The sequence below is a fragment of the Apteryx mantelli genome, chromosome 7 (genome assembly GCF_036417845.1).
Source record: "Apteryx mantelli isolate bAptMan1 chromosome 7, bAptMan1.hap1, whole genome shotgun sequence".
In the NCBI taxonomy this organism is placed as follows: domain Eukaryota; kingdom Metazoa; phylum Chordata; class Aves; order Apterygiformes; family Apterygidae; genus Apteryx; species Apteryx mantelli.
Window position 1 is genome coordinate 38,378,355 of NC_089984.1, and position 24,130 is coordinate 38,402,484.

Sequence of the window (24,130 nt, forward strand, 5' to 3'; positions counted from 1 at the left end):
ACTGGGCCACTGCCACTCTAAATTCTAAAGTTTCTCTACCAGTAACTGGTAAAAGAGAAACTCTTGACACTGCAGCACAAAGACTTAAACATAATAAGGCACCTAGAACTCATCTGACTGTCACCTTTCCTAATGTACTTGCACAATTTGAGTCCAGTTAAAAATGTAACAGCTTCTTTTTCAAAAATAGAGCCCTAAGCCATACACATAAAGGAAAAATTTTTTCCACTTTTTTTTTTTTGATAAAAGACCATTTCCTATCACCTTCCAAATAATATTTTCCTAAGTTATTTCTGTGTCAAAATGTATAGCTTATGGTAATTTTAGAGTACCCTTTAATGTATGCTACTTCCTGAATTTAGTTGACACAACATACATCAATGGAAAGCACATTTGCCATTCCAGCTAACAAAGCGAAAAACGAGCCTAATTTTGATCACTAAGTAACAGAAAACAGAGACACAGCACTACTAATTCTTAGTGTCAGTATAGCCAGGAAAAAATAACTTTTTCCTTGAATGTTTTGTTACAAGAAAAGATTGAGAACCCCACTAATTTTAAGGAACCTTTGTAATTTTAAGAATACTATGTGCATACATACATACATTTAAGAAATTAACATATTTTCAACTCTGAAGCAATATCCAAATAAAAATAACTTGTAATTTTGTAGTTTTACAATATGTAACATTGGAGTCTTAAATCTCATTATACTTTTGTTTCCACCTTTTCAACTTACCTTGCTGTGCAATATCATGGTACAGACGTTCCACTCTAGAATTATTTCGGAGAAGATCCAAACATTGTCTATATGATTCCCACAGAAATTTAACCCAAGGTGTCAAAAGCAGTCGGTCAGTACGATCCTGAGTGTCTTCCCCACTTACAGCACTCAAAAGAACACTACAATCGAGAGGGGTGGGGGGATTAAAAAAAGAATTATTTTATTCCCCAGAATTCCTGTTTTTCAGGATCTAAGATGAGAGCAGAGGAATCTGAATGTCTCATAAGAAATCTATTGCTAATTTTCAAATTGCTCCCTCAGATTTTTCCTTTAAAGGATGCAAGGTTATCTTTGCTTGTTTGCTAATTTCAAACTTAGGCCCCTGCATACATGACTGACACATATATGCTCCAGAGATAACAGAGGCCTCGGGGTTTGCATGTCCTTCACATGAGTAAGCCAAAGGAAACTAATTCTGGGATTCTCACCTTCCCTCTTCTACCAGGCAGCAGCTGACTGTGCTTCTGTTAAATTCAAATACCATTATCTGCTCGGATACTTCCCTGCTTGCTGAAACTTCCTTCTTCAGTCACCCGCAGTGCTACCAGAGGGAGCTCACTTGAACTTGTTGACATATGACACAGCAGAAATCAGATATTCCATTGCCTTATGATTTGCATTTCCTCCAAAAAAAGACCCCTGTATTATCACATATAAACAGTTCAACACACTCTCTACCTTTTATTTCTAACCTTAACTCAGTTCACCTTTTTCTGTTTTTAATTTTGTCAGCAAGCAAACTGTAGGCCAATCAAGGATAACTTTACACCCCAGTACTATTCTAACAAAATTCAAGCGTGACTTTACCTACCTACACACTTTGGCAAAAGTATCACTTTGTCTGCTTAATCACCCATCCTGTGATACTTAACAGGATCCTATATAATTGAGCGTACCTTATTATAAATTATGCTAAACGTCAATTTCTCTCACTGCTCAACCAACAAAAATCCCTCCAGCCATCACCTCAACATACTATTTTCCCTAAATGCTTACACACTGGTAACAAGAACACATTCACATTAAAAGTATGAAATCCTTTTAAAATTCTGACATGAAAAATGGACTGCTAAAGGTGTCAGAAGTAAGATCTGACAATTCTGCTTTTAGTGGCCCCTCGTTCTACGTTCCATCGTTCACAAAAAATAAAGGACTGGAAGGGATTCCTGAGACACTAAGACAAATTCCACTGCTATCGCCAACATTATCCCTTACACTATGTAGTCCTGTGTCTCCCCACTCCTGCCAATGATAAACTTAAAGAAGCATCTTACCTTCTCTCAGCTTTCATTTTTAAAATCCTTTCTGGATTCAGCTTCTAATATAAACTGTCAGTTCTTGTAACTCTCCAGCTACCTTTTCCTACATTGCTTCCAGTTCTAGTTCAACTTTCTTGAGTGTTAATATTACATGCAATACTAAAGATGAAATTTCAGCAGTGCCTTCCTCAACAAATCAAGCAGAGAATACAGAGAAAAAGAATAACAGGAAGTCTAGAAAACATGACCTAAGAAACACTGAAAACTCAGATTGTTCAGCTGAAAAAGTGTGACTGAGACATTTTTTAGTCCTCAGATACATAAAATAGCAACAAGGAAAGAGTCAGTCAGTCTTCAATGTCTAGGTATTGATGGGATTCCTCTGTAACAGAGAATATTTCAATTACACATAGGCAATAACTTTTTATTGTTAAGGACAATAAAATATCAAAATATGGATTGGTAAGGGAGGTTGAGGAATTGCTATTATTGAAGAATTTAAAAGAGCAGGTTAGACAACTGTCTGTCAAGAAGATTTTAAATTACAATTTATCATGACTCAGTGTAGATGGAAAGATTCAGTAGCCTCTTCAGGTCCTATTTTATGATTAGTTTATTTAGATCTTGGTCTTCACCAGAGTAGAGCACCTGAAACATGTTAGTATTGAAACTGCTTTTTCATTGCCACATGGCTTTGTAATCCTGAAACAACCACTAAAGACACAATTGTAACCTTTTCATTTTTTGCAACCAATGAGCACCCAGCTTATACAGGACAGCCTTGCAGTTAACATTTAATCCATGGACTTTTCTACTCCATATCTTTGTGAATTGTATTTGACTACTAAAACTCCACTCCTCATGGTCACCTACGCAAGACAAAAATGTCCTCCACAGTGACAGTTTCTTCCAATTTTGTATCTTCAGCAAACTTCTCTAGTTTCTATGCCAGGATTTTCCTTGAAAGAATTCACAGTAACACCCCTCCTGCTTCATCTCTCCTTTTATCATTGCATGCTGTCAGCTTCTCATTAGGCAACATCTTAGTCACTTCCAACTCAACTGAAAACATCCCTTCTGGCATGGCTTTATTTTTTCCTCAGGCTAGATCTCCAGCATTTCTTTAATCTAAAAAATTCAATTACCAAAAAAGTTACCAGATTAATCTGATGGCATCTACCCTTTGGCAAACTTGTGCTGATTTTTTTCCCCTAATTTTTAACTCCATGTACTACTTCTTTCAAAAGTCATTCTAAAGACCTAAAAGTTGCTATGACCAAGATAACAGATCACCAGCTGTTCAGACCACTACTCATGCTTACATAGGGATGATGAGAAAAAATGTACTCTCTACTCAGATGGATATCTGCAACATCTTTAGTAGAATCATTTCATACTGTACTTGAAATTTCATCTGCTAGTATTTTCAAAACTCTACGGTAAAAATTATCCTTCCACCCAACACAAAGAGAAAGCTGACCTTTCCCTCCACCTCAGACAGGGTAATTTCCTTGTTCCCCAAAACTATCTTCCTTCTATTCCAGCATCAACATTCTTACAAAAAACAGATGCAAAGTATTGCTTTAATCTTCAGATCACACCTAGCATGGCTAATCCCAAACCACTTCCTCAGAGAATTTTAGCATTATTTTTCCTAGAATTCTCCATTTGTGGCTGAAGATCCTTTTGTTATGTCTTTTAGTATCTTCTGCGAGGTTTAATTTGGTTTGACTTATGGAGATTTTAATTTATTCCCTACATTTCTTGATTTCTTAAGGATATGGATAGATATCTTCTTCCAAACTCAGTTGGAAAGACTGAAAACATTACTTGCTCCCCACTTGTCACCTCTTCTCTGCAGATGGCACCACATACATAGCTCTATCAGCAGAGTTAATGTGAGCATTCCCTAAATCAACAGATTCATCTGAAGGACATAAATATGCACTTTGAGCCGACCTCACTTTGCCTGAAGCTGGTTAGGAAGGTCTCCCACAAACCATTCTGACAACAGAACAGTGACTTCTAGCAGAGCAGAAGAAACCAGCAACTGGAGAGCGGTTACACCATAACCTGGCACTGCCTGCTTAAGCTGTATGCTAAGTGAAGGTCAATACACTAAGGTAGATATATTTACTGATCAGTCCTCTTTTCCATTCTTCCCAAGTTCTTCTGTTTCCCCTCTTTAGATGATTTTCCCATCCAATTAACCATAACACTCAGAACTCACTTTTTACACCCTTCCTTCTATTATCTCATCAATTACCTAAACAAGTGTAAAATAACATTAGCTTTTGTTTATACATGCACAATTTGGTGAAAAAGTCTGAAGTCATGGTCAGGAATGAACTTAGCCCTAATATAATTAATAGCATTTGTTCACCAATCAATAATGAACCATTTACAGTAATTAATTCTCCAACACATTACAAGTTTTTCTATGTAGATCCAAGTAGACCCCAGAAAGTGGGCCTGGTTTCCAGAACAGTTCTCACTGTACCTATTTTTTATTTTCTTTACTATAGTGGTTTTGATTCACTGATTTTTGTTCAATTCAGGCTACTCCTTCCATTTTTTCCTCCCCCCCCCCCCAACCTCTAGAACATCATTAGTATCTCAGTCAATCTCTTCAACCTTATTCTTGGTTTTCTGAATGGCCAATACTCCAATTGCAACTGCTGTCCTACCACATTTTTATTACTCCTATACTTTCATCCTATAAATTCACATTTTCTTTCTTCTGCTGCCTATCTTTCTACCTATGGATATTCATTTTATCCATTTCTGGATCTGATGCTTTAACCAATCTTCAGGTCCACTTAAAAAGATGTCTCCACCCATACAACCAACTCTAGAAGAGGCTGGTCAAATAACTCTTATTCTTCCTTCTGAGTATGGATCCTTCCTGCTCTTATGTATCATCATCAGTACTCCTTGCACACTGACCCCTGGCTCTGTCCACCACCTTTTCCTCTCTTCTGGGGTACAGAGGCTTCTCTGTTTCTTTCCCATTCACCTTCTGTTTTTGCTAGTTTCTTTTCTTTAATTTTCTGTGAAGCAAACCTGTTTCTCAGCTCTGTGTCTCCTCCATTAGCTAGTCTCTTCTGTCTTGTTCCAGCAGTCACACATTTCTATGGGTCACCCTCCTCATACAGCGGTTCATCTTTCAGCCTAGCATGTAAAACTGAAATTACACACACAGTCTCTCTCTTCCATCATATCCTTATCCACAGTCATTTCCAGCTGCATTTCTAGTCCTCAAGTCTTCTGTGTGCTCTATCCGAAAACACTTTGTATCTATATAGCTCTTACTAGGTACCCTTTTAAGCATAATATCCAGTCTGCAGTTTCTCTATCCAGCTACTTCTGACTTGTCAATATTGTGAATCTTCTCCTCCACTCCCTTAGTCATGGTTTTCATTTTCATTCTTTACTTCATTCCTACCTTTAAAGAAAGAAGTGTGGGAGAAGAAAAAACAACACTCCTAAAATTATTTCTACAAATTCCCTAGCTGTTTGCTAGTTCCACTGGGGTCTCTGCTGTCTCTGCTATTAAGGCATTTAAAAAAAACGTAACTGTACTATCTACAATACAACTATGTTAAAAAACAAGGATAGTAGTGCACAAAAATAAAGTCACACATTAAAAATTTAGAAAATGTGATACGCCATTTATATAATAAATTAGCTTTCCTGGCACTGCTGATTTAACTGCACCACACAGCTCATATTTGCTCACAGTGCAAAATCCATAGTTCAAGAATTGTAAGTTTGGAAATTATTTTAAGACATACTACTTGAAAGAACCAAGTTAAGTCTCAACTAGAGAATGTTACAATGTCATTTTAGTTGTCTTACTACATATTCATACCCTAAAGGTATTCAAAACATCTGCTGGAGATCTGAAAATCCTTGTGCCAGTGCTCTACAAACAGAAAAATAAGAATATTTTGCTGTGAAGGGCTTACATTTTAAATAAAGGCCTCCTACCTTTCTGGTGTTTGAATGTTATCTAAGTCTTCTATATCCAGTACCATCTGCTGTGATTCTTCCTTAGCTGCTTCTGTTTTTTCTTCAGCTAATTTTAAATAGGCTCGAACAACATCCTCTAAAGATTTGATGTTCACCTACAGCAAAGGCAGAACATTTAAGATAGTTCCCCCCGCAATAGACAGCAAATATTTAAAATGTATATTCTATAAAAACAGGAACATCTAAAAAGCAGATTTAATCTAACTCAAGACTAGTTAGTTATTTTTTTAGGTCATATTGGCTGACATATACCATGCTGCAAACAATAAATAAATTTCAAAAGCCATACCTGCTGGCAAATATTCTTGTACTGGTACAGTCCTTCTTTTGCCAGATGACTCTTGCGGAGATCCACACAGAGCTCTAGGTACTTCAGCATAATCGGCTCGTGAATCTTTTGCCATGTTCGGTGTTTTTTACTTTTCATAACATCATAGAGAACATCAAGGGCAGGCTGCTTTTTGCCAACCTCAAGGAATTCTGAAAGTAAAGTCTAATTAACAGAAGAGTTGCAAACCAAAAGATTTGTGATTTTAATGCTTAATATTGTACACTTTTAGAATTTAAACAACTCTAACCAAAGTCCATTGATGGTTCAATTTAGCTGGCCATACCAAAAATGCTGGCAGATGCAACTGTGGCAGCAGTTTTTCAATTACATAACTGGAAACCAACTGCAAACCCCTCCATTAACATAAGAATTTCAGGTAGATACAGAGATGTCTCTCTATCCATCAGTGCATGACTGGACACTTCATACATATTAATAAAATATATGCATCCAATTTTAAAGCTAGTTTCATCAAGAAGGACAAAGAATACACCCCATGAGCCTTGTAGTACAGTGCCTACTAATGTCATTCAGCAAGGTCCAAACTATGGCAGTGAATTTGGCTTAAGTCCTGCCCTCAAGCCTTTACTCTTAACTATCTGATAAAAAAATTAAAAATAAAAAAAATTCACTCTGAAAAGTTGTTTTGGATTTTATTTTTATTAATTCAGACTGGTTTATTGATTCAGTTTATAGAACAGTTAAACTAATAGCTTTTTTGGCCTAAACGAAGAGGCAGGAATTTTTTACATCATCCTTGCTGCTGAAACCACTGTCCTTTTGACAGCCCTAAGCAGCTGCTGTTACTAACACAATCTCTCAGCATCACAGCAACTCCCATCCATGATATACCACATGTTCTCCTCAGTACAAAATACACTAAACCATAAAGAAGCAAATATTGAAGCAGCACAGTCATCTACCAACATGCATACAGGCCCTACACTAGGGGCATTCTTAATCGCACAAAGGCAAAACAAGAGAATGCTGAGAACAGAAAGCAAAAAGCATTAAAAAAGAGAAAGGGGGAAAGAAAAGAGGATGAGAGAATAAAAAAAAGGAAATAAAAATCAGAGTATAACTAAAAGGAAACATATTCTCAAAGGAAGAGGTATGGAGTACTTTCCATGAAGTACTTTAGAAATGACTACATTCCTAGAGAAAGCATGTCAGAATGGATTAAAGAGGGAAAGTAAGGGCTGTTCACAGTGCTCACGTATTCAAACAGAGCTTCAAAAAGAGGAGGGAGCTTGCTGTCCACTCATCATCCATGTTTCAAAAAAAAAAAAAATTATAATCAGAATTCCAGGATTTGGAATGTTAGAACTGAAGCTAAACTTGGCTAAAAGTTATAGTCCAAAAACAGCAGTGGTATTTTAATTATGAACCATAATACCATATATTCAGTGATTAATTTATTTAAATAATGAGCTTGCATAGGATAAGCTTGTTCCTTTATAGATGAAGTTTATGGTTACATTTAAAGATAAATAAGGTTACAATGTAAGTGTTCAGCAGTTTTTTTGATTACTCACCAAGAGAGTTTTAATAAAGCTATAGTCCATCTCATAATTTCAGCTGTTATTCTATCTCAGGGCTGCTTTGGAAGCAATTACTGCTCAGCTTTACGATCTTTTATTTATGAAAATAAACCTGAAGAGCAGGCTGAATTCTTGCAACAATGCTAGGCTGCTCCAACCATGAATCTCAGTGGTTGAAAACCAACTGGACAACGCACAAAGTTAATTCATATTGTTTTGAAACTTTTAATTAATTCTAGTTAAGCAAGTTCTTGCCAGTAAGTCAAATAATTAAGGCTAATTTAACAAAGACTTTCATAAAAGCACAAAGTGAACCTAAAAAGTCAAATACAGCACACATCACTCCACCTTACAGCTGAAACTGTAAGTTAGAGAAACAAATTGTAACAGACCAAATTTAAAGTGTTAGCTCCTGAACAGCTCTCAGAATGCCTTTTTTTCCTTCCTATCTGTTATATCATGGATATTGTTATATATGTTAAAAGGTATCCAAAAACAAGAATTAAACTTCTGACTGGACATGAATTAGCTGATATGCACGAACAACTAATCTAGTGTTAACCGAAGTCCTTAAGTAAGCTAAAGTTTCAATGTGAAAAAACTAAGTTGTTACAGATGTCATACGTTATCTAATATCTCTATCGCAGAGCAGGCTCAATATCTGCAACAACACAACACTGCCAGAAGTTGCATTACATCCTTGACTACAAAACAATGGCAGATATTAACGATAGCTAAGGGTTGGCTTTGACCTACATCTGCTGTTTGGGAGGAAAAACAATCTTTCTTAAAATATACACATCTACAATCATTCAAGCTCTTTTTGCTTCTGAACATCCTGTATGTATGTTGAGGTCATTAAGGAACCCAAAGCATAAAATACATCTAAATGCCAACTTAAGCCTTACATATAAACACAAAAACTAAAACTCAGGAAACTGCTCTGAGTTTCCTAAGTTTGAAACATCAGTTTAACACTAAAGTGCTTTCCATGACATGTAATTTAGCTTAGGAACAATTTCTCACCCTTTATTATACTCAGACATGGCTAGATTGAGGCCTCTACAGTTTTACAAAGCCTTGACCTTTCTTGTCATTTTTTTCTAGTCAGTTTACTGAAGTTTAGGTTTCTTTGCATTTGTCAAGAGTACACTTTTCTCCCCCAGTCCTCCAACTCATTAGAATTTAATGGACTTGCAGCAGTACAAGAAATATCAGTTTAAAACCTTGCACTGTTCTTCAAGACCAGGAAAGAGAAAATAAAATCTAAGACTTAAAGAACAGTTTATAATCAGTATAGTAACAATGTGACTTGTTCACCAAGGAAGTACAACTTAGACTTTAATTAAAAACTTCAGAATTCCTAGGTAGAGTAAATACTTTGATACATGCACCTTTACCAGTAAAAAGATGTATATACAACTTCCTCACAGGATACACTGGACCCAATTTTCTCTTTTGTTTAGGCAGAAATGATTTTAAAAATAACTTTAAGTTAGAATTTTTGAGGATATTCAGTATTTTATTTAACATTTTCTTGTTGTTAGAAAATTGAATACCTGAGCTAAACAGAATTCCCGGACTACCCAGCCTCTTCAGGTGTCATTTTAAGATCCATATATCATCTGTAATTTTGGGGTGTCTTTATATCTGCATCTTGCAAGCAGACCTGTACTGATGAGAATTCTAAGTGGTCTCTTGCTGACCGCTTAAATAGGTTGCTATAAAAAAAGAAATGCTAAAGCTGTACATTTAACCTGAAAGGCATCAGCCTGCATAAAATTTAAGGAGTTTAATAATCTGCCTTCTCGCTAGAGTCGCTAATGAGTAGTAGGATTACTAAATGTGAAGCCTTCATAGAAAAGCACGTCCTGAGACGAGATCAGGTGTGAAATCATCCTGGAGCCCAGGTAAAAGCCGAGCTAGACACATCCGAGCAGCTGCGCGCGAGTGCCGCTGCAGCGCGCTGTACACACGGGGAGCCAGCCCTCGGGCGGGCAGAGCCATTCGCCGTCTTCAGAAACGACAGCAATGTCGCCGCGATACCGCGCGCACCGGCACGAGGAGGCAGCGGCGCTGGGCCGCAGAACCACCCCTTCGCCTGTACCCCTTCGCCGGGGCCTGCCGACCACCTCCGCCCGCCCGCAGGGGGGCCCGGGGGCCCCGCGGGGAGGCGGAGCCGGGCCTGCTCCCCCGGCCGCCCGGGCCTCGCCTCGCCTCCGCCGGCGCCATGCGGCGCGGCCTGCGCCGTTCCTTCGCGGCAAGGCAGCGCCGCCCGGCCCGGCCCGGTCCGCCGCTCCGCAGCGAGGGGCCGTTGGGGGGAGGGAGAGATGGGGGTGAGGGGGAAGGGCGGCGGTTAACGGCGGGGGGGGGGGGGGGCGCGAGGCCGCGGGGCGGCGCGCGCGCGGAGGGCGGGGCAGGCCCGGCTCCACTCGGCCCGGCCGGGGGGGGAGGGGAGAGGAGAGGAGCGGCGCACGCTGCCCGCCATGGAATAGGGGGGGTGAGAAGAAGGGGAAACCCCCGCAGCGCCGCCCGCACCCACCATTCGCCCGCTTCAGGGCATTCTCGGGCCGCTGGAAATACACCGGCATGATGGCGGCGGCAGCGTTTCCTCACAGGAGGGCGGCGGCGGCAGCGGCGGCGGCAGCTCCCTCCGTGCGCCCAGCCAGGCAGCCTGCGAGGCCGGAAAGGGAGGGCGCCCCCGTGACCCGCGCGCTGACGTCTGCGGAAGCGGAAACCCCTCCCGCAGCGCGGCCTTCGTGAGCAGAGGGGCGGTGCGGGCCGCGGAGGGCCCGGGGCCGAGGCCGGGGCGGCCCAGGCGGCGGCGGCGGGTGTCTGGGGCCCCGGCCCCGCACTGTCGCTGCAGGCCAAAACCCCTGAGCGCTGGTAGCCTCCGCGGCGTGAGCTATGTTTCGGCAAGTAAAGCACGGTGTGTAAGGTTAAGGCCATTGGTTTTCGCCATCGGTTCCTAACCGACATCTGTGTTGTGCCGGTCCTCTCTGATAGGTGCTGCGGCACTGGGAATCTGTGAAGCTGCTGGTTCGTCCCAGACGTGGAGAAGTGACAGTACAAGAAATCTGGTAGATTTGGTCACACTTCCTGAGCGGAGTGCCTGTCGCAGAGGCACTAGTCTGTCCCCAAGAGGTTTTCTGGGAGGTAGATGCTACGTTATTAGGTTACAAGCCACACACATCACTTGGTTAAGGACAGTTTCTGACCCAGTCATATACTTTTATGGTGGCAGCAGTCCTCCAAATCAGGGAACTGGCTTGTGGAGCTCCATGAAGCCATTAAGCTAACTTAGAATTAAGCTTTTGAATTAACTAAATAGTTTAATGTGAAAGACTATTTTTGCAAAGAAGCCATTATACATGCTGAGCATTTGTTCTTGACAACCTGTTCAGCCAGTTCAGAAATAGTACTTCTGAGGTGGTTAAGAAATTGCACAAAGGCCCTGCTTCTGTGTCCGTGTCTTCATTCATCGGATGAAAATTTTATTCTTAATCTTCAAAATGTGGGAAATTATTTCAGAGGAACTCAGGCAATCCAATAACTTTACTTCTATGCAGTAGTAGTGTGAGTTTACATATGATAGCTGCCAGTGCATATTTTACAAAAATACTGCTCTGTTTTCTGACTGAAAAATTATATTTTGGCATTTGGAAAAAAACAACAGAAACTATGAAAGTGTATGAATTATACCCAAAAGTCCTATAACAAGCAGCAAAAACACTCAGTAGAACAGCAGCAATTAAATGTGTGACAAATGCAGTATTTTGGATTAGTAAATACCAGAAGAGTGAGTTTCCATTTAAGGCATTTAACATTAAAGACTTTTTAGTCTTTCAGCAGAAATGGAGACCTTGCCACTAGAAGAGCACTGATAACACATCATGACTGTAGCTGTGACCCTCAGCAGGCCCAACAGTCTAGCACCAGTTTTTTAAGTATGATTAAGTATGATTTTCCAAAATTAGATGAAGAGGAAGTATGATGATTAAAGACAGCACATTGTTGTCTGTTGATTTTCTGTTTCAATACATTTCTTCCTGTATACTTTCTGGATACAAGCAAAAAGTCTCGTTTGGTTTCTTTTTGTGTACTTTTTGCAATTACCATCTTCCAGGGCCACCAGAAAAGTTTCATAACTATTATGCAACACACATTTAGAAAATTATTTTTAATATTGTCTTGTAATCCTAGCTTATTGCTAAACAGCAAACTAATTAAAAATAAGGAAAAAGACACAATCACTCTATGGAAGTTTTAGAGTCATCAGTATATCCATTTAATTCAAACCCCTGGTGCTCCACACTAATCCCTTTTCACTATATTGCATGAGTCTCCATTCTGGGGTAAAGAAAAAAAGATCTTTTTCAATCTCTCTTCTCTTGAGAGTTTCTCCATGTGTCCTTGGTATCTTTTTGAGCAGTATTGTACACAGCGTTCTCCATGAGGGCACACTATTGATTTATATGAAGTTATTTTAATACAGTCTGCATTCTGTACTGTCTCTTACAGCCTAGGTGTTTCTGTTTCAAACCACAGTTATACATTCAGTAGAATCTTCATTAAGCTATGCACAGTGCTGAAGAAGTCCTTTTCTTGTGCTGATAAAATTCATTTAAAAGTCCTTAAGATGAGTGCCGAACACAGACCCTACCCAGATCTGAATGGGCAGCATCCTAGCATCTGAAGGCCACTTGTGCCTCTGTCACAGCAGCCCGTGTTTGTTCTGGGGCCTTACACCCTCTAGTAGCGGATCTCAGGTGTGCTACTTTGTATTTATTGCTACTTAATACCATCATTTGCTATTATGTAGCCCACTCTCTTCACTTCTTTGAATCTCTCTGAAATTCCTGAAAGCCCTCCAGGGCTGACTTGGACAACTTTGTATCAGGAGCAGCTTTTACTGTCTGACTATTTGTGTCTTTTGCTAAATGGCAGATAAGCATACTAAATCCTTATGCTTTAAGCTTGTACCTTTATGAAAATCATTTAAGCAACTACCCTTTGGTGCTTTCCCTAGCCAGGCGTGATACTTGACAGCTCTGGCCCCTCTCCCAGGACTACACAGTTTCTTCTGATACTCCTCTAGTTTTCCTGGGTATTTTGGAAGTCTGACAAATTATTCCAAATCTGTTGCTGCTCTGTATCATTAGTGCACTTTATGCGTTAATAATATGTGTGCTTCATATATAGAGTATTCAGGCATATTCAGTTTGATTAATCCAAACGATAAAGCAAGATGCTTTTATTCTCGAATAAACATGTCCATGCATGGAGTTATTCAGAAATAGCTGTTATGCTTTCTGAATATTCCCTGCCTTAATCAAGCTATCTTTCAAGCATAAACAAGCCTTTATGAATACTTTATAGAAGCATTTGCAAGGCCTGCATTTTCTGTGCTTCGTTCAGCACTAAGCATAATCAGGCACAGCTTCTGCATGTAACTGCACTAGATGGTTGACAATAAAGTAAGAAAATTCTGTGAGCAATACAACTTTATTTTGTGTAACATGCATATAAATAAATTACATAAATTGTAATGTATTGTGCATGTAGTTTATAAATAAAATACATAAACTATATCCTGTGATTTACAGAGCTAAAGAATGTAGATGATGAAAAAAACGATTCTATAAAGTAATGACACAGAGTAGTGGACAAAGGGTTGGGGAGGGGTTCATTTTCTATCTGAAAGCAGATTGGAAAGTAACTGAAAAAGTGCCAAGGGGAGATGGGCCGCAGCGGATGCCAGCAGTCACAGCTATAGCACGGAGGGTTGCAGGGACGGGCTGCAGGGCCGGAGAAGCAGAGAGAAGAGGAGTCGGTGGAGATGGTCAGGGTGAGCGCGATGCCAGCGAGGGCAGACGGACGGTCGGCGGCGGGGGATGGGGACGGGCGAGGCGGTGCGGAGCGGCCCGGCCCGGGCCCGCCGCGGACGGGGATACCGGGCGCCGCCTGCCCCCGCCACCGCCCCTCAGGGCCGGGCCGTGCTGTGCCGGGCCGGGCCGGGCCGGGCCGGGCCGAGCCGGGGCGGGGCTTGCGGGGGGCGGAAGGCAGCGGCGGCAGCGGCAGCGGCAGCGGCGGCGGCGGGGAGGGCCGGGCTGGGGCCAGGCCCGTGCCCGGGTGAGGGGCCGCGGACGGGAGGCGGAAGATGGCAGAGCCGGAGGCGCAGCTGCTGCTGGGCGTGGGGCTGGTCGGTAAGGGCCGCGCCGGGGCCCCGGCGCTGGGGCGCTCTGCGGCGGGCTCTCCGGCCCGCGGCGCCGCTGGCCCCGGGGCGGCGGCAGTCCCGGCTCCGCTGCGGGGCGAGCCCTTCCCTTCCCTTCCCTTCCCTTCCCTTCCCTTCCCTTCCCTTCCCTTCCCTTCCCTTCCCTTCAGTTCCCGCGGGGGCGCCCGAAAGCGCGGGGGGCAGCGGGGTGCCGGGCAGAACCCCCCGGAGAGTCCCCGGGCGGCGGGGCGCGGGCTGTCCCTGTCCTGGGGCCTCGCCGCGCTGCAAGCCGCTCTATCCCCTTTAAAATATGCCTGTAAACACCGAAAATCGCGGCGGGAGTGAAATACTGGCGTGTATGTTGTGTGTATTGCGGTTCTGCCAAGGGCCATCTGCTCGTGGGCATTGGGGTCTGGTCCCTTTGTAACAGAACTCAACAGTGCAAAGGACAGCCGGAGCCTTAAGTTCACGGCTTCCTAGGTCTCAGCTATGAGAACAGAAATAGGAAAAACAGGAAGCATGGTAAATATGCTGGTCTGGTTCCTATGGGCCTTGCTTATATAAATGTGTATTCAAACTCCTCAAGTCAGTTTTGGACCTCGTGAGGCAGGTCAAGAGTGGATTTTTTATGAACACTTGAAAAATAAACTCGTAGCACAAACACTGCATACAGCTTAAACAGTAGCAGCATGACTGGTTGTCTAGGGTCAGTGTAAAATGGAATTTTAATCTGATTCCAGGAAACAAATCTGATTAACCAATCAATTTACTTCCTTGCTGCTGTTTGGCATTCTCACAGTGAACATCTTTCCACCATAGAAAAAGACACCAATGGAGATGCTTTGTGGGTTTGGTGTTATCCATCCATAACAGCTGAACTGAGGAATCTATTGCTGAGAAAATGCTGCCTTACAGATGAAAATAAGTTGCTTCATACCTTTGTGTTTGGCCAGTATAAAAGATCATGGTTCTACATCACAACTGTGGAAGTTCAAGATTCTCCAGCCTTGAAAAAGGTAGGACTTTGTTCACTATCATACCTCCTGTTTGTTTTTCAGCAGCATACAAGGAAGATTTTTGTAGAGCTTTCTCTGGCTTTTTTTTTTTTTTTTTGGTAATCTAAGCAGTGTTAAATTCACCATTTAATGCTGTGAGGAAGGGAAGCGATTCAAAGGTTTTTTTTATGCCCATGGATGCAACCCGGCTGTTACTCTTACCCAGTCCACATATTTCAGTTTTCTCGAAGACGTATTCTGGTTAGAGTTGTAGGGAGATTCAGATATATAGGACCCAAACTGGATAATGAGTATTTAAACAGATTAATGGTTATCTCACACCATTATTTCTAACTACTTTGCATTTTAAGTCCAACAGGTTTTTTTGATTGGTTGGTTTTGTCTGGTCAAAAAATCTCTGTAAATGGTTTAGCATCCGAACTCTTATTGCTGTAGAACTTTGTTTTTTTTCCAAATGGCTGAATTATACTTGCACACGTACCTTCTCTTCCGCTGCACTGATAACTGGAAGACTGAAGATGTGCTTGTATCTTCTATACTTTCCCTGTGAGGAAGATCATTGAGTTATCTGTTACGTTTATTCAATTTTTATATTCCATGTTATACTGTTAAGTAGAAATATAATCTGGTAATTTTATGTGCCCACAGAAGCATGTTGTTTGACTTTCCTAACTCAAATTTTATGTCTCCTATGAAGCTTAAAGGTGTAAAAAATGCCCTTCTGGGTCATATCAGTGATATGTGTGGCCCAGTGCTGTCTCAGACAATGGCAGTGGGAGACGCCATTTAAGGAGGACACGTGAGCCTGGTCATTGTCTGCAGACTTCTAGCCTCGTACTCTCCAAGTATTCACAGTCCACAAATAAGGAAGTTAAAGGATATGTCTGTTTATGGGCCTGTTAGCCATGGATTTGTCTAATTTCTTTTTGAATCTGTCGATACTGTGTGCCTCCACAACCTTCTTTGGCAACAAATTCTAGAAATTTACTACCTGCTGTGGGGAAAAAAAGAACCACTTTTATCTGTTTTGAACTGGTCTTATGACATTAAAGGAAAAGCAACTCATTAGATAGTAAATTAAAGAAATACAGAGTATACTAGATCCAACTTGGTGGAAGTGAGTCACATCAGAAATCCATTAGCCAGATCTTTTCTGCAGTTAATAAATTGGATCTGCCGTTACAGCTTACTTTTTTCTTTTAACATTGAAGTATCTTGTCTGAATGCTGCAGTAAATTCAATAATGTAAGCACCTCTGTTAATATAGGATCATATAAAACAAGCTGTGTATTTTTCTGTGTGTGTCTTGCTCAGGTGACCCACTTCTCTATTGTTCTGACAGCCAAAGACTTCAACCCAGAGAAATATGCAGCCTTTACTAGGATACTGTGTAGGTCTGTATAAAAGCTGTCTTTGAATATCACTATGTATGTATTTTGATCTTGTCATGCCAAAAGACTAATGCAACATATTGTTTTCATTTAGTCTAACAATCTGCTGGAAATTCTGTCCTACAACCTGTGAAACAAACTGTATAAATTCTAGATTGGTGATTGATTTGATCTGGTTGTCTTGAGTTCATGCAATAAGTGTTGGAAGAATGCCAGATGCCCAGTATGTTTTATCATGAGGGTCTTTTCTCTGCCACATATGCGCATTTTCTTCAAGAACACGTTTTTTAAAAATTATAAACATTTGGGAAGAGGTCAGTGCTCTGTAGCCAAAGGTCATCGTATGTATGGTGGGCAACTTATATCCCTCCACACCACTGCTATTATAAACGCCTCCTGCAACTCCTCTGAACTAGACACAACACCCATGAACTTTTTACTTTTCCTCTATGAAAAAGAGGGTCTTTTGCTTCTCCAGGTCTGTGGCTTTGTCTTCTCCCTCCTTCCAGTCAGGCTACCATCTTCCCCTCTGCTTCTCCTTACCCCATTTGCTCACTTTCCTTCATGTCCCTATTCTCACAATCTCCCTCTACATCTTTCTCTGCTTTCCCTTCAAATCAGTTGGGTCCTGGCTCTTGAAATCAAGTTCATTCCCTGAAATTTTGGAGCTAATTTGATATGATTGTCAGGTTATTGTATCTTGGGAAGGCCATCAAGCCAAGCTGAGCAGAAGTTCTGTGGGGTATTGAAAAACTGAGATTGTTCTGTTCCACTGATATTTTAATACTTAGGTTGGCTGTGGATCACTTTAACACTGATAGTTTTTTTTCAAATCCAGAATGGATTTCTAAAATAAAAACAATAGCTGAGTTTCAAATGTGACAAAGCTTTGTACCATAGCTGAAATGGAAAGTTCTTGTGTGCATGTTGGAAGACTTCTAGTTTAGTATTTAAAGCTCAACCAGGTGTTCAAAATAAGGATTCTTCCCAAAGATATTCCATTGGTGATACCACAGTCTTTTCATGTGTTTGTTGATACTGGTTGCAGTCAAAATACCAGACTCTTTCTTTTTGTACAGAATCTACATGAAGCATGGGACTCCAGTTAAAATAATGGAGAGTTACATTGCAGTCCTTACAAAGGGGATCTGCCAAAGTGAAGAAAATGGATCTTTCCTCAGCAAAGATTTTGATGCTCGGAAGGCTTACCTTGCTGGTTCCATCAAAGGTTAACTAATACCAGAAATCTGTATTCTGATTTCATTTGTACGATATATGAAACAATATGAGTCCAACCATATAAAATACAATCCAGTGTTTATGTATTGTTCAAGTAAATAGTATGAACAGTAGTATCAGTGTTATTATTACTAAGCTTCTTCAAAAACTAATCAAAATATCAACATATATATCTTATATAAAATAATTTTCCCCCTCTTTCCTAGATATAGTATCTCAGTTTGGAATGGAAACAGTTATCCTTTATACAGCACTGATGTTAAAGAAAAGAATTGTAGTATACCATCCTAGAATAGAAGCTATCCAGGAGTTCACCAGGTACAGCATAACTCTTTCAGTCCCTACTTCCCTGTCCACCTGCAGAAGTCCAACAAATCTTGAACCTTCATTTAGAGAAATATCCATATTTGGGTGAAAAACATAGTACAATATTAATTTTATGTCTTTGTTGAAATTTATTGAAAAACACAGAGAGAAATTTAACAGAAGAATGAATGATAAACTGCTTACACTGATAGTAGAAATCTCTATGCAGCTCGTGAATACATGTGCTGAGTGAGACCCAGTCATATCTGTTCTTCCTTATGATGTGTATTTCATACTGTGACACTTCTAATTAGTACAGATAAAAATCTACTATGTGTCAAATGCCAATTTCGTTTCCCTAGGACTTTACCTGCATTAGCGTGGCATCGACAAGACTGGTCAATTCTTCATTCATATGTACATCTAAATGAAGAGGAAATAGAAGCCTTAAAAGCCTGCACAGGTAGTGATAATTTATTCATAAAAATATAAATGAAATTTGATTTTAGTTTTTAATTGATGCAATGTCTTGCATCAGCACTCTTTGGAAAAAATGGTTATTTTGCCATTAATGCCATTGTTTAAAAATAAACCACCTGTTTTTCTTTAGAAAAAACAAATAAACTAAAAAAATATGTTGGAAGATTAATAGTTAATCTGGTGATTCTGAGTGGATTCTCACCAGTCTACCCTTAATTGCAGATATAGTTATTACAGTATGGAAAGCATCTTGGACACTTCTTGATTGTAGTGATCAGATGGATTGAAAACCTTACTGTTATACAGAAGCATCTCACTTTAGATAAGCTACTTGTTTTCAACTTTTACATGGTTAGTAATGTTGTTTTTAGGATTTTTTTCCGTTTCTAACTCTGAAGTGCGAAATTTTTGTTCTGACTGCTGTCAGTGAAGTCTTTAGCTCCTAATTATGGGTAGACTTGACCAGCTATAGGAGTGTGATTTCTGTGTGTGACATCACTGTGTACATATAGTATTTAACACATAACCAAGGGCCTCTTCTTGCATTTATGCAAAGGTCAGCGTGATGCATAATGTGTCAAATAAGAGATTTCTCTATACAGCATAATGAGGAAGAAGGCTACCCATCTTCAGTATTGCTACTGCATTACCAGCAGCACTTGTTTCAGCTCATCAAACATCTTCCACAGAGAAAAGCTGCTCTAAATGTGCTCAATTGGTGTGGTATAGATAAGAAAATTTGCTTGTATTATTACTCTGCTGTCAATCTAATACTGACTCCGACAGTAACAAAGAGCTCCTGAGTGGCACTTCTTTTTAAAAAGAAGTTTGTTAGATTATTTACTTGCAAATATATAGTTTAAGTGGCAAGAGTGTTTAAAATTTTGAAGTGATAATCTTTTTATTTTATATATAGTGTTAGGGATTCTTTGATGTTCAAAGCAACTTTAGAAGCTGATTTTTAAGCTCCTCAGAGATAAGGAATTTTGTTAAAGAGAGGTAAAGAGTTTCTCATCAAATGTCTGATGATATCAAGACAGTAACCTCTTGGATACAGTTTGTGTTCAGTCAAATACTCTAAAAACAGCCTTTAGGACTGTAGTTTTCCACGATCTCTTGGTTTTGTTTTGCCTTTTTTGACTATGAAAATTTTGTTGTTGCCTGATAATCTTGCCAAAACTCTGCTCTCCAGGTTACGTTGCTGGATTTACAGATTCTGAAGTTAGCAGTAGACAGGACCTCTACGATGTGTATGTGAATTTGGCGGATAGCGAGATCACTATTTCCCCTGGAGTGAAAGGTTGGTTGCCTTTAATGTTTAGGATTTGGGGGTGTTTATTCTAGAGTTATAGTAAGTACTGAAACTTGCCCTAAGTTGAACAATCTTGAACCTGGTTCTGAAAAGGCAAGTGGTAAGCTTCTGTCTTTCAATTTTATTGAGACTTTGAAAGACTGGTGACACTTGGAATTTGGAAAGACCTGCCTTGACTTCCAGTAAATGCACGACTGAGATTTCAAAACATCCACATTAAACTGTTACATGGAATAGACATTCAGCTGAGGACTACTGAATGCATAGATATCATGGGAATCTTGAGGAAAAGCATTTCACTAACAGTACTTGGAGACTACTTGAAGGGAAATCTTGTATGTACTTGTCTTGTTCTTGCTGTTCCTTGGGTATCTGCTTAGGGCCACTTTAGAGGTAGACTGTGAGATTGACTGTTGGCCTGCGCTAGCATGGCTGTTCATATGTCAGGTTACTAGCCTTTGCGAATATCAAATGCAGATGCTCCTTGTTTTGGCTTGTTATTCATGTGCATTTCTAGATATCACAAGAATAGTCATTTTGCAGCTTTTAAAAAAGCTTCATTTTTGTTAATCTTCATTTCTCTTTTATGCAAAGACCTCTATGGAACACATTTTGGCATAGCTTCTGGATTCTGGCTATAAACCAGTTATATATTGCCACTGCAAGAAGTTAAATCATTTTCTATTATTTCAAATATTGGCTTTAGCCCAACATGAACAATAAAGATTGAGAATATGTAAGAATGTCAAATTAGCAACTTCATCCGTAGCAGTCAGTAAGACAAGCAGCCTTAATCCCTTAAGGGAATAGTTTCAAAGAACTTCATTAAGGAAAGTAGATGAGTTAGGGGTATTTTCTCATAAAAATGAGTACCCTGTTCTTGGAAGAAAGATGCTACAGGTTTTAAATATTAGGTTCTCTATATTCGAAATAAAGATAGATGTATAAGTATGAACGTGTGTGTGTGTGTGTTGTGTTTTTTGTTTTTTTTTTTTTCCTACTTAGAGGCAATGACAATGGGAAAACTTCACAAAGAAATAGGACAACTAATTGTTCAGTCTGCAGAAGATCCAGATAAATCAGACAGCCAAGTCATTAAGGTCAATTTTTTTTTTTTATCTACTTAAATTACTTTTGTCAGTAAAACTTAAGCGGGGGGAGGAAGCATAAGGAATATTGTCCCTTAGATCAGTTGATTTCTCCTAATCTCTGCCCTATTACAAATGAGCATTTTTATTCTTCATATAGTTTTTAAGGATAACATATTAGGTTTATATTATCTCTTGGGTAATCACATTACTGAAGAAATTTCAGGAATTGTCTCGAATTTAAGACTTCCCGTAAAATTAGTTTCCCAGTTTTATTCTACATCACATGTATTTTGCTCAATACCTTGTTATAGTATTGTCAATACCTTGGAAAAAGTCCTACTGAGATAGGGCTTCTCAGCTATAAAGTCTGATTTTTACAGTGATGCTTTTCCACTACCTCCCACAGCTAACAGATTCTGTTAGATATTTCACAACTGAGCAGCTTAGCCAAAGAGTTCAGTTAGGCCAGTGATGGGGACCCATAGAATGGCTGTGTTCTCTCAGTTGCATCTTTATTCAACATTGCACAAAAGCAAACTGAAGAGCTATTCCAAATTTTCCTTAAAATAAATGGACTCCTTAACTTGAACCAGTTATTTACCACTGTTTTCTTTTTGTTCTTAAATGTTAAAAATAAGTAGATGTTAAAACATTGTAATACTTAATACTATATTCATGCTTGCTTGTTTTTCTGTTCTTCAAGGATATTTCACTGAAGACAAAAGAAATCTTGACTACTTTAGCATCACTCACGGAAGTTTCTGATGGCAATGAAAAACCAACCCTTAACTCTGAGGTCCTGAAACAAAAACGATTTCCACCAGCTACAGAAAACTTCCTTGTTCATTTAGCAGCTGCTGAACAAATGCTTAAAATCTGATTTTGATGCACTTCAGTGTTATGGACCAATATGAAAATACTATCTTTGCCATACAAATTGGCATATCTAAATTTTATATGGAAAAATTAAAGGTATAAGAGTGAATGTCATATTTACTATGATATAATGCAGAATATCGGAGCTTGACCTGGAACATATGGAGGCATATTTGGGAACATTCCTGGTGTCTTTGTCTTTTTCTGACTATAACTTTGTATATATGGCTCCCATATTTCATATTATAATGTGGGCGTATACACATGCAGCATGGTTCTGTGTGTCTAGGCTGTGCCAGACATTATAGCAGCCATTTGTCCTGCAGGTTTCAGATGTTGGATAGCTCTGTTTTTGCTCTGACTTGTCTTCCTGATATCTGGAACGCAGGCTGCAGTATGTGTGCTGTAAAATCAATGCATTTTGGACATGCTTGTCTCTGTGCAGGGATATACCGAACATATAGTTGATCTGTGTGCTCATTCTGGGCTTCCAGATATGTCAGCCTCTAAAATACAGCTCTTGCTCTGAACTGCCTCGTATCTGGAAATCCCAAACAAATGGACAAGTTCTCTTCTTTCTACTTGAAAGTACTTAGGTGTAAAAAAAGGGTGTCTGGGAAAATCTGGCATGGTAGCCTTATAATGTAAAGGAAGAGGTATTTTAAAGCTCAAGTGGGAGTTGAGCGCCTCTTTTGGACTCTTGCCTTAGAAGTTCCCCTCCTTTTCACTCCATCCCATGCCTCTGATGAAGGGGGGAGAGGACAGGAATGCTATACTTAAAATGGGGTTTCCTAGGGGGTTGTGGACAACTGCTACTTTACAGCCGGAGCCATTTAAGAAGCTGTTAAGGTACTCAGTTGAGAAGCCCAGATAACTGGCCATGCCTTCCTGATCCATTTGATACAAAATCAGATTAGTTAAAACCTAATGGACTGGGAATGATCAAATAGTCCATTACCACAGATAGAGCACTGACTTCATAAACTGCTTGAGCTAAAACACAGGCACTATCTGATGGTGCTCTGTATAAAATAAATGTAGATGGATACTTTCAAAGTAACAGTGAAAACTGGGAAATAATTTAGATAAAATTAAAATATACTTACTTGTTTGGTTGCATAGCCATAACTCAACAGATTTTTTTTTTCATTAGGCAGCCTAAAACTAACTGCTTTGTAATCTTCTGGGAAGACCTTAAATTCTTTGTAGAGAAATACTCTGAGCCAAACAACCTGTATTTCTTCAGAAATTTCCACAAAAGTCAGTCAATTCTGCAGTAGCACTTTGTTATATGAAAAAATAACCTTTTTCCTGGCCTTTGTACAGATAGGCTGTAGCATGTGGTTTTACATAGAGATTTTATACTTATGATTAAAACTTTAGTAATCAATATTTATATTGTTAAATAATTGGATGTTTGCTATTCAGAAATTGTTAGAGCTCATCACTAACTACATACAAGCAATATTAGGCTGGAAAAGGGTCATCCTTTTGCTATGTATCATACATTAGGGAAATCTATTTTAGAATGTGGATAAGGAATGTGACAACTATGTATACGATGGCTAGTTATTACAGTTAGTAAATGAAAGCACTTCAAAATACCCCCTATTTTCAGGGGTGTATAATTCTACTTTAAACATCTACTTGGTAGTTTAAATTCTGAACAGAGAAGTGTGTACTTTTTGGGTTTGGTTTTTTTCTAAGAAAAATACTGCAACTGCCTTCATTTGCCTATAAGTGCTCTGCAGCTTTTTCCCTGTTTGCGGTTTTTTTTTTTTTCCTTGATGGTTCTTTAGCATTGCCGTCTTTGTTTCAGGACTTTTGTAATGATCAGGAAGAAAATACTGCAAGATTATGCTGAAAGGTCTGTTCAGGACCTATTCTAAAGTCTACTGAAACACAAGTCATTCACTAAGAAAAACCTGAACATGCTTTGAATCAGATGTCTTAATGCCACATGGTTACTGTGAAGAAACTCGCATAGTTTCTTTTTAACAAAAAGCCTTAAGGTATGTAATTAAGGTAGCACGGGTGTTAAAGACAACCACAAAAAGCAGAGAAGCTCAGTTACAAACTACACATCCAATGTTTAGTTTGCTGTCTGTTTTGGAATCTTTTAAGTTGAAAATTTCAGTGTTGTGTTAGATCTTGTATTCTAACATTTGTGTGAAAACAAATGAAATATAATTTTGCACTTAAGTAACTGGACTCATAGCATGCTTACGCCTATTAAAAAAAAAATCCTGAACAGCCTA

At 39.6% G+C, this 24,130-nt stretch overlaps 2 protein-coding genes across 6 annotated transcripts in view; one reads left to right on the forward strand and one right to left on the reverse strand.

Annotated features, from left to right (window-relative positions):
• EIF3A (eukaryotic translation initiation factor 3 subunit A) overlaps window positions 1–10,627 on the reverse strand; it is a 36,073-nt gene extending 25,446 nt beyond the window's left edge. For 2 of the 3 annotated variants that reach the window (XM_067300305.1, XM_067300304.1), the window contains exons 1-4: window positions 10,490–10,627; window positions 6,365–6,555; window positions 6,034–6,170; window positions 740–903 (exon numbers count right to left, since the gene is read on the reverse strand). In XM_067300305.1, coding sequence (XP_067156406.1) covers window positions 740–903; window positions 6,034–6,170; window positions 6,365–6,555; window positions 10,490–10,538 — 541 coding nt within the window. In that variant the 5' untranslated portion in view covers window positions 10,539–10,627. Of the gene's footprint in view, window positions 1–739; window positions 904–1,212; window positions 3,172–6,033; window positions 6,171–6,364; window positions 6,556–10,489 lie in introns of those variants that run through there. The other variant, XM_067300306.1, reaches the window with a different exon arrangement.
• Window positions 10,628–13,114: 2,487 nt separating this feature from the next.
• Window positions 13,115–24,130, forward strand: DENND10 (DENN domain containing 10). 3 transcript variants are annotated; one of them, XM_013948694.2, is made up of 9 exons: window positions 13,490–13,795; window positions 14,981–15,177; window positions 16,492–16,571; window positions 17,648–17,796; window positions 18,014–18,125; window positions 18,476–18,576; window positions 19,786–19,893; window positions 20,911–21,005; window positions 21,700–24,130. In XM_013948694.2, exons 1-9 carry the CDS (start codon window positions 13,597–13,599, stop codon window positions 21,874–21,876), a joined length of 1,218 nt encoding a protein of 405 aa, XP_013804148.1. In that variant the 5' UTR covers window positions 13,490–13,596; the 3' UTR covers window positions 21,877–24,130. The 3 variants fall into 3 exon arrangements, 2 of the variants coding, with proteins under 2 accessions (XP_013804148.1, XP_067156408.1); XM_067300307.1 differs by lacking the exon at window positions 13,490–13,795 and adding an exon at window positions 14,052–14,153; XR_010884759.1 differs by lacking the exons at window positions 20,911–21,005; window positions 21,700–24,130 and adding an exon at window positions 18,816–18,944 and having other exon boundaries at window positions 13,115–13,795; window positions 19,786–19,861.

Coding starts and splice junctions, on each gene's coding strand:
- DENND10 (XM_013948694.2), top strand. CDS start 13,597: ATGACACAGAGTAGTGGACAAAGGGTTGGGGAGGGGTTCATTTTCTAT. Junction 13,796..14,980: donor AGTCGGTGGAGATGGTCAGG/GTGAGCGCGATG, acceptor TTTCCACCATAG/AAAAAGACACCAATGGAGAT. Junction 18,577..19,785: donor AGCCTTAAAAGCCTGCACAG/GTAGTGATAATT, acceptor TCTGCTCTCCAG/GTTACGTTGCTGGATTTACA.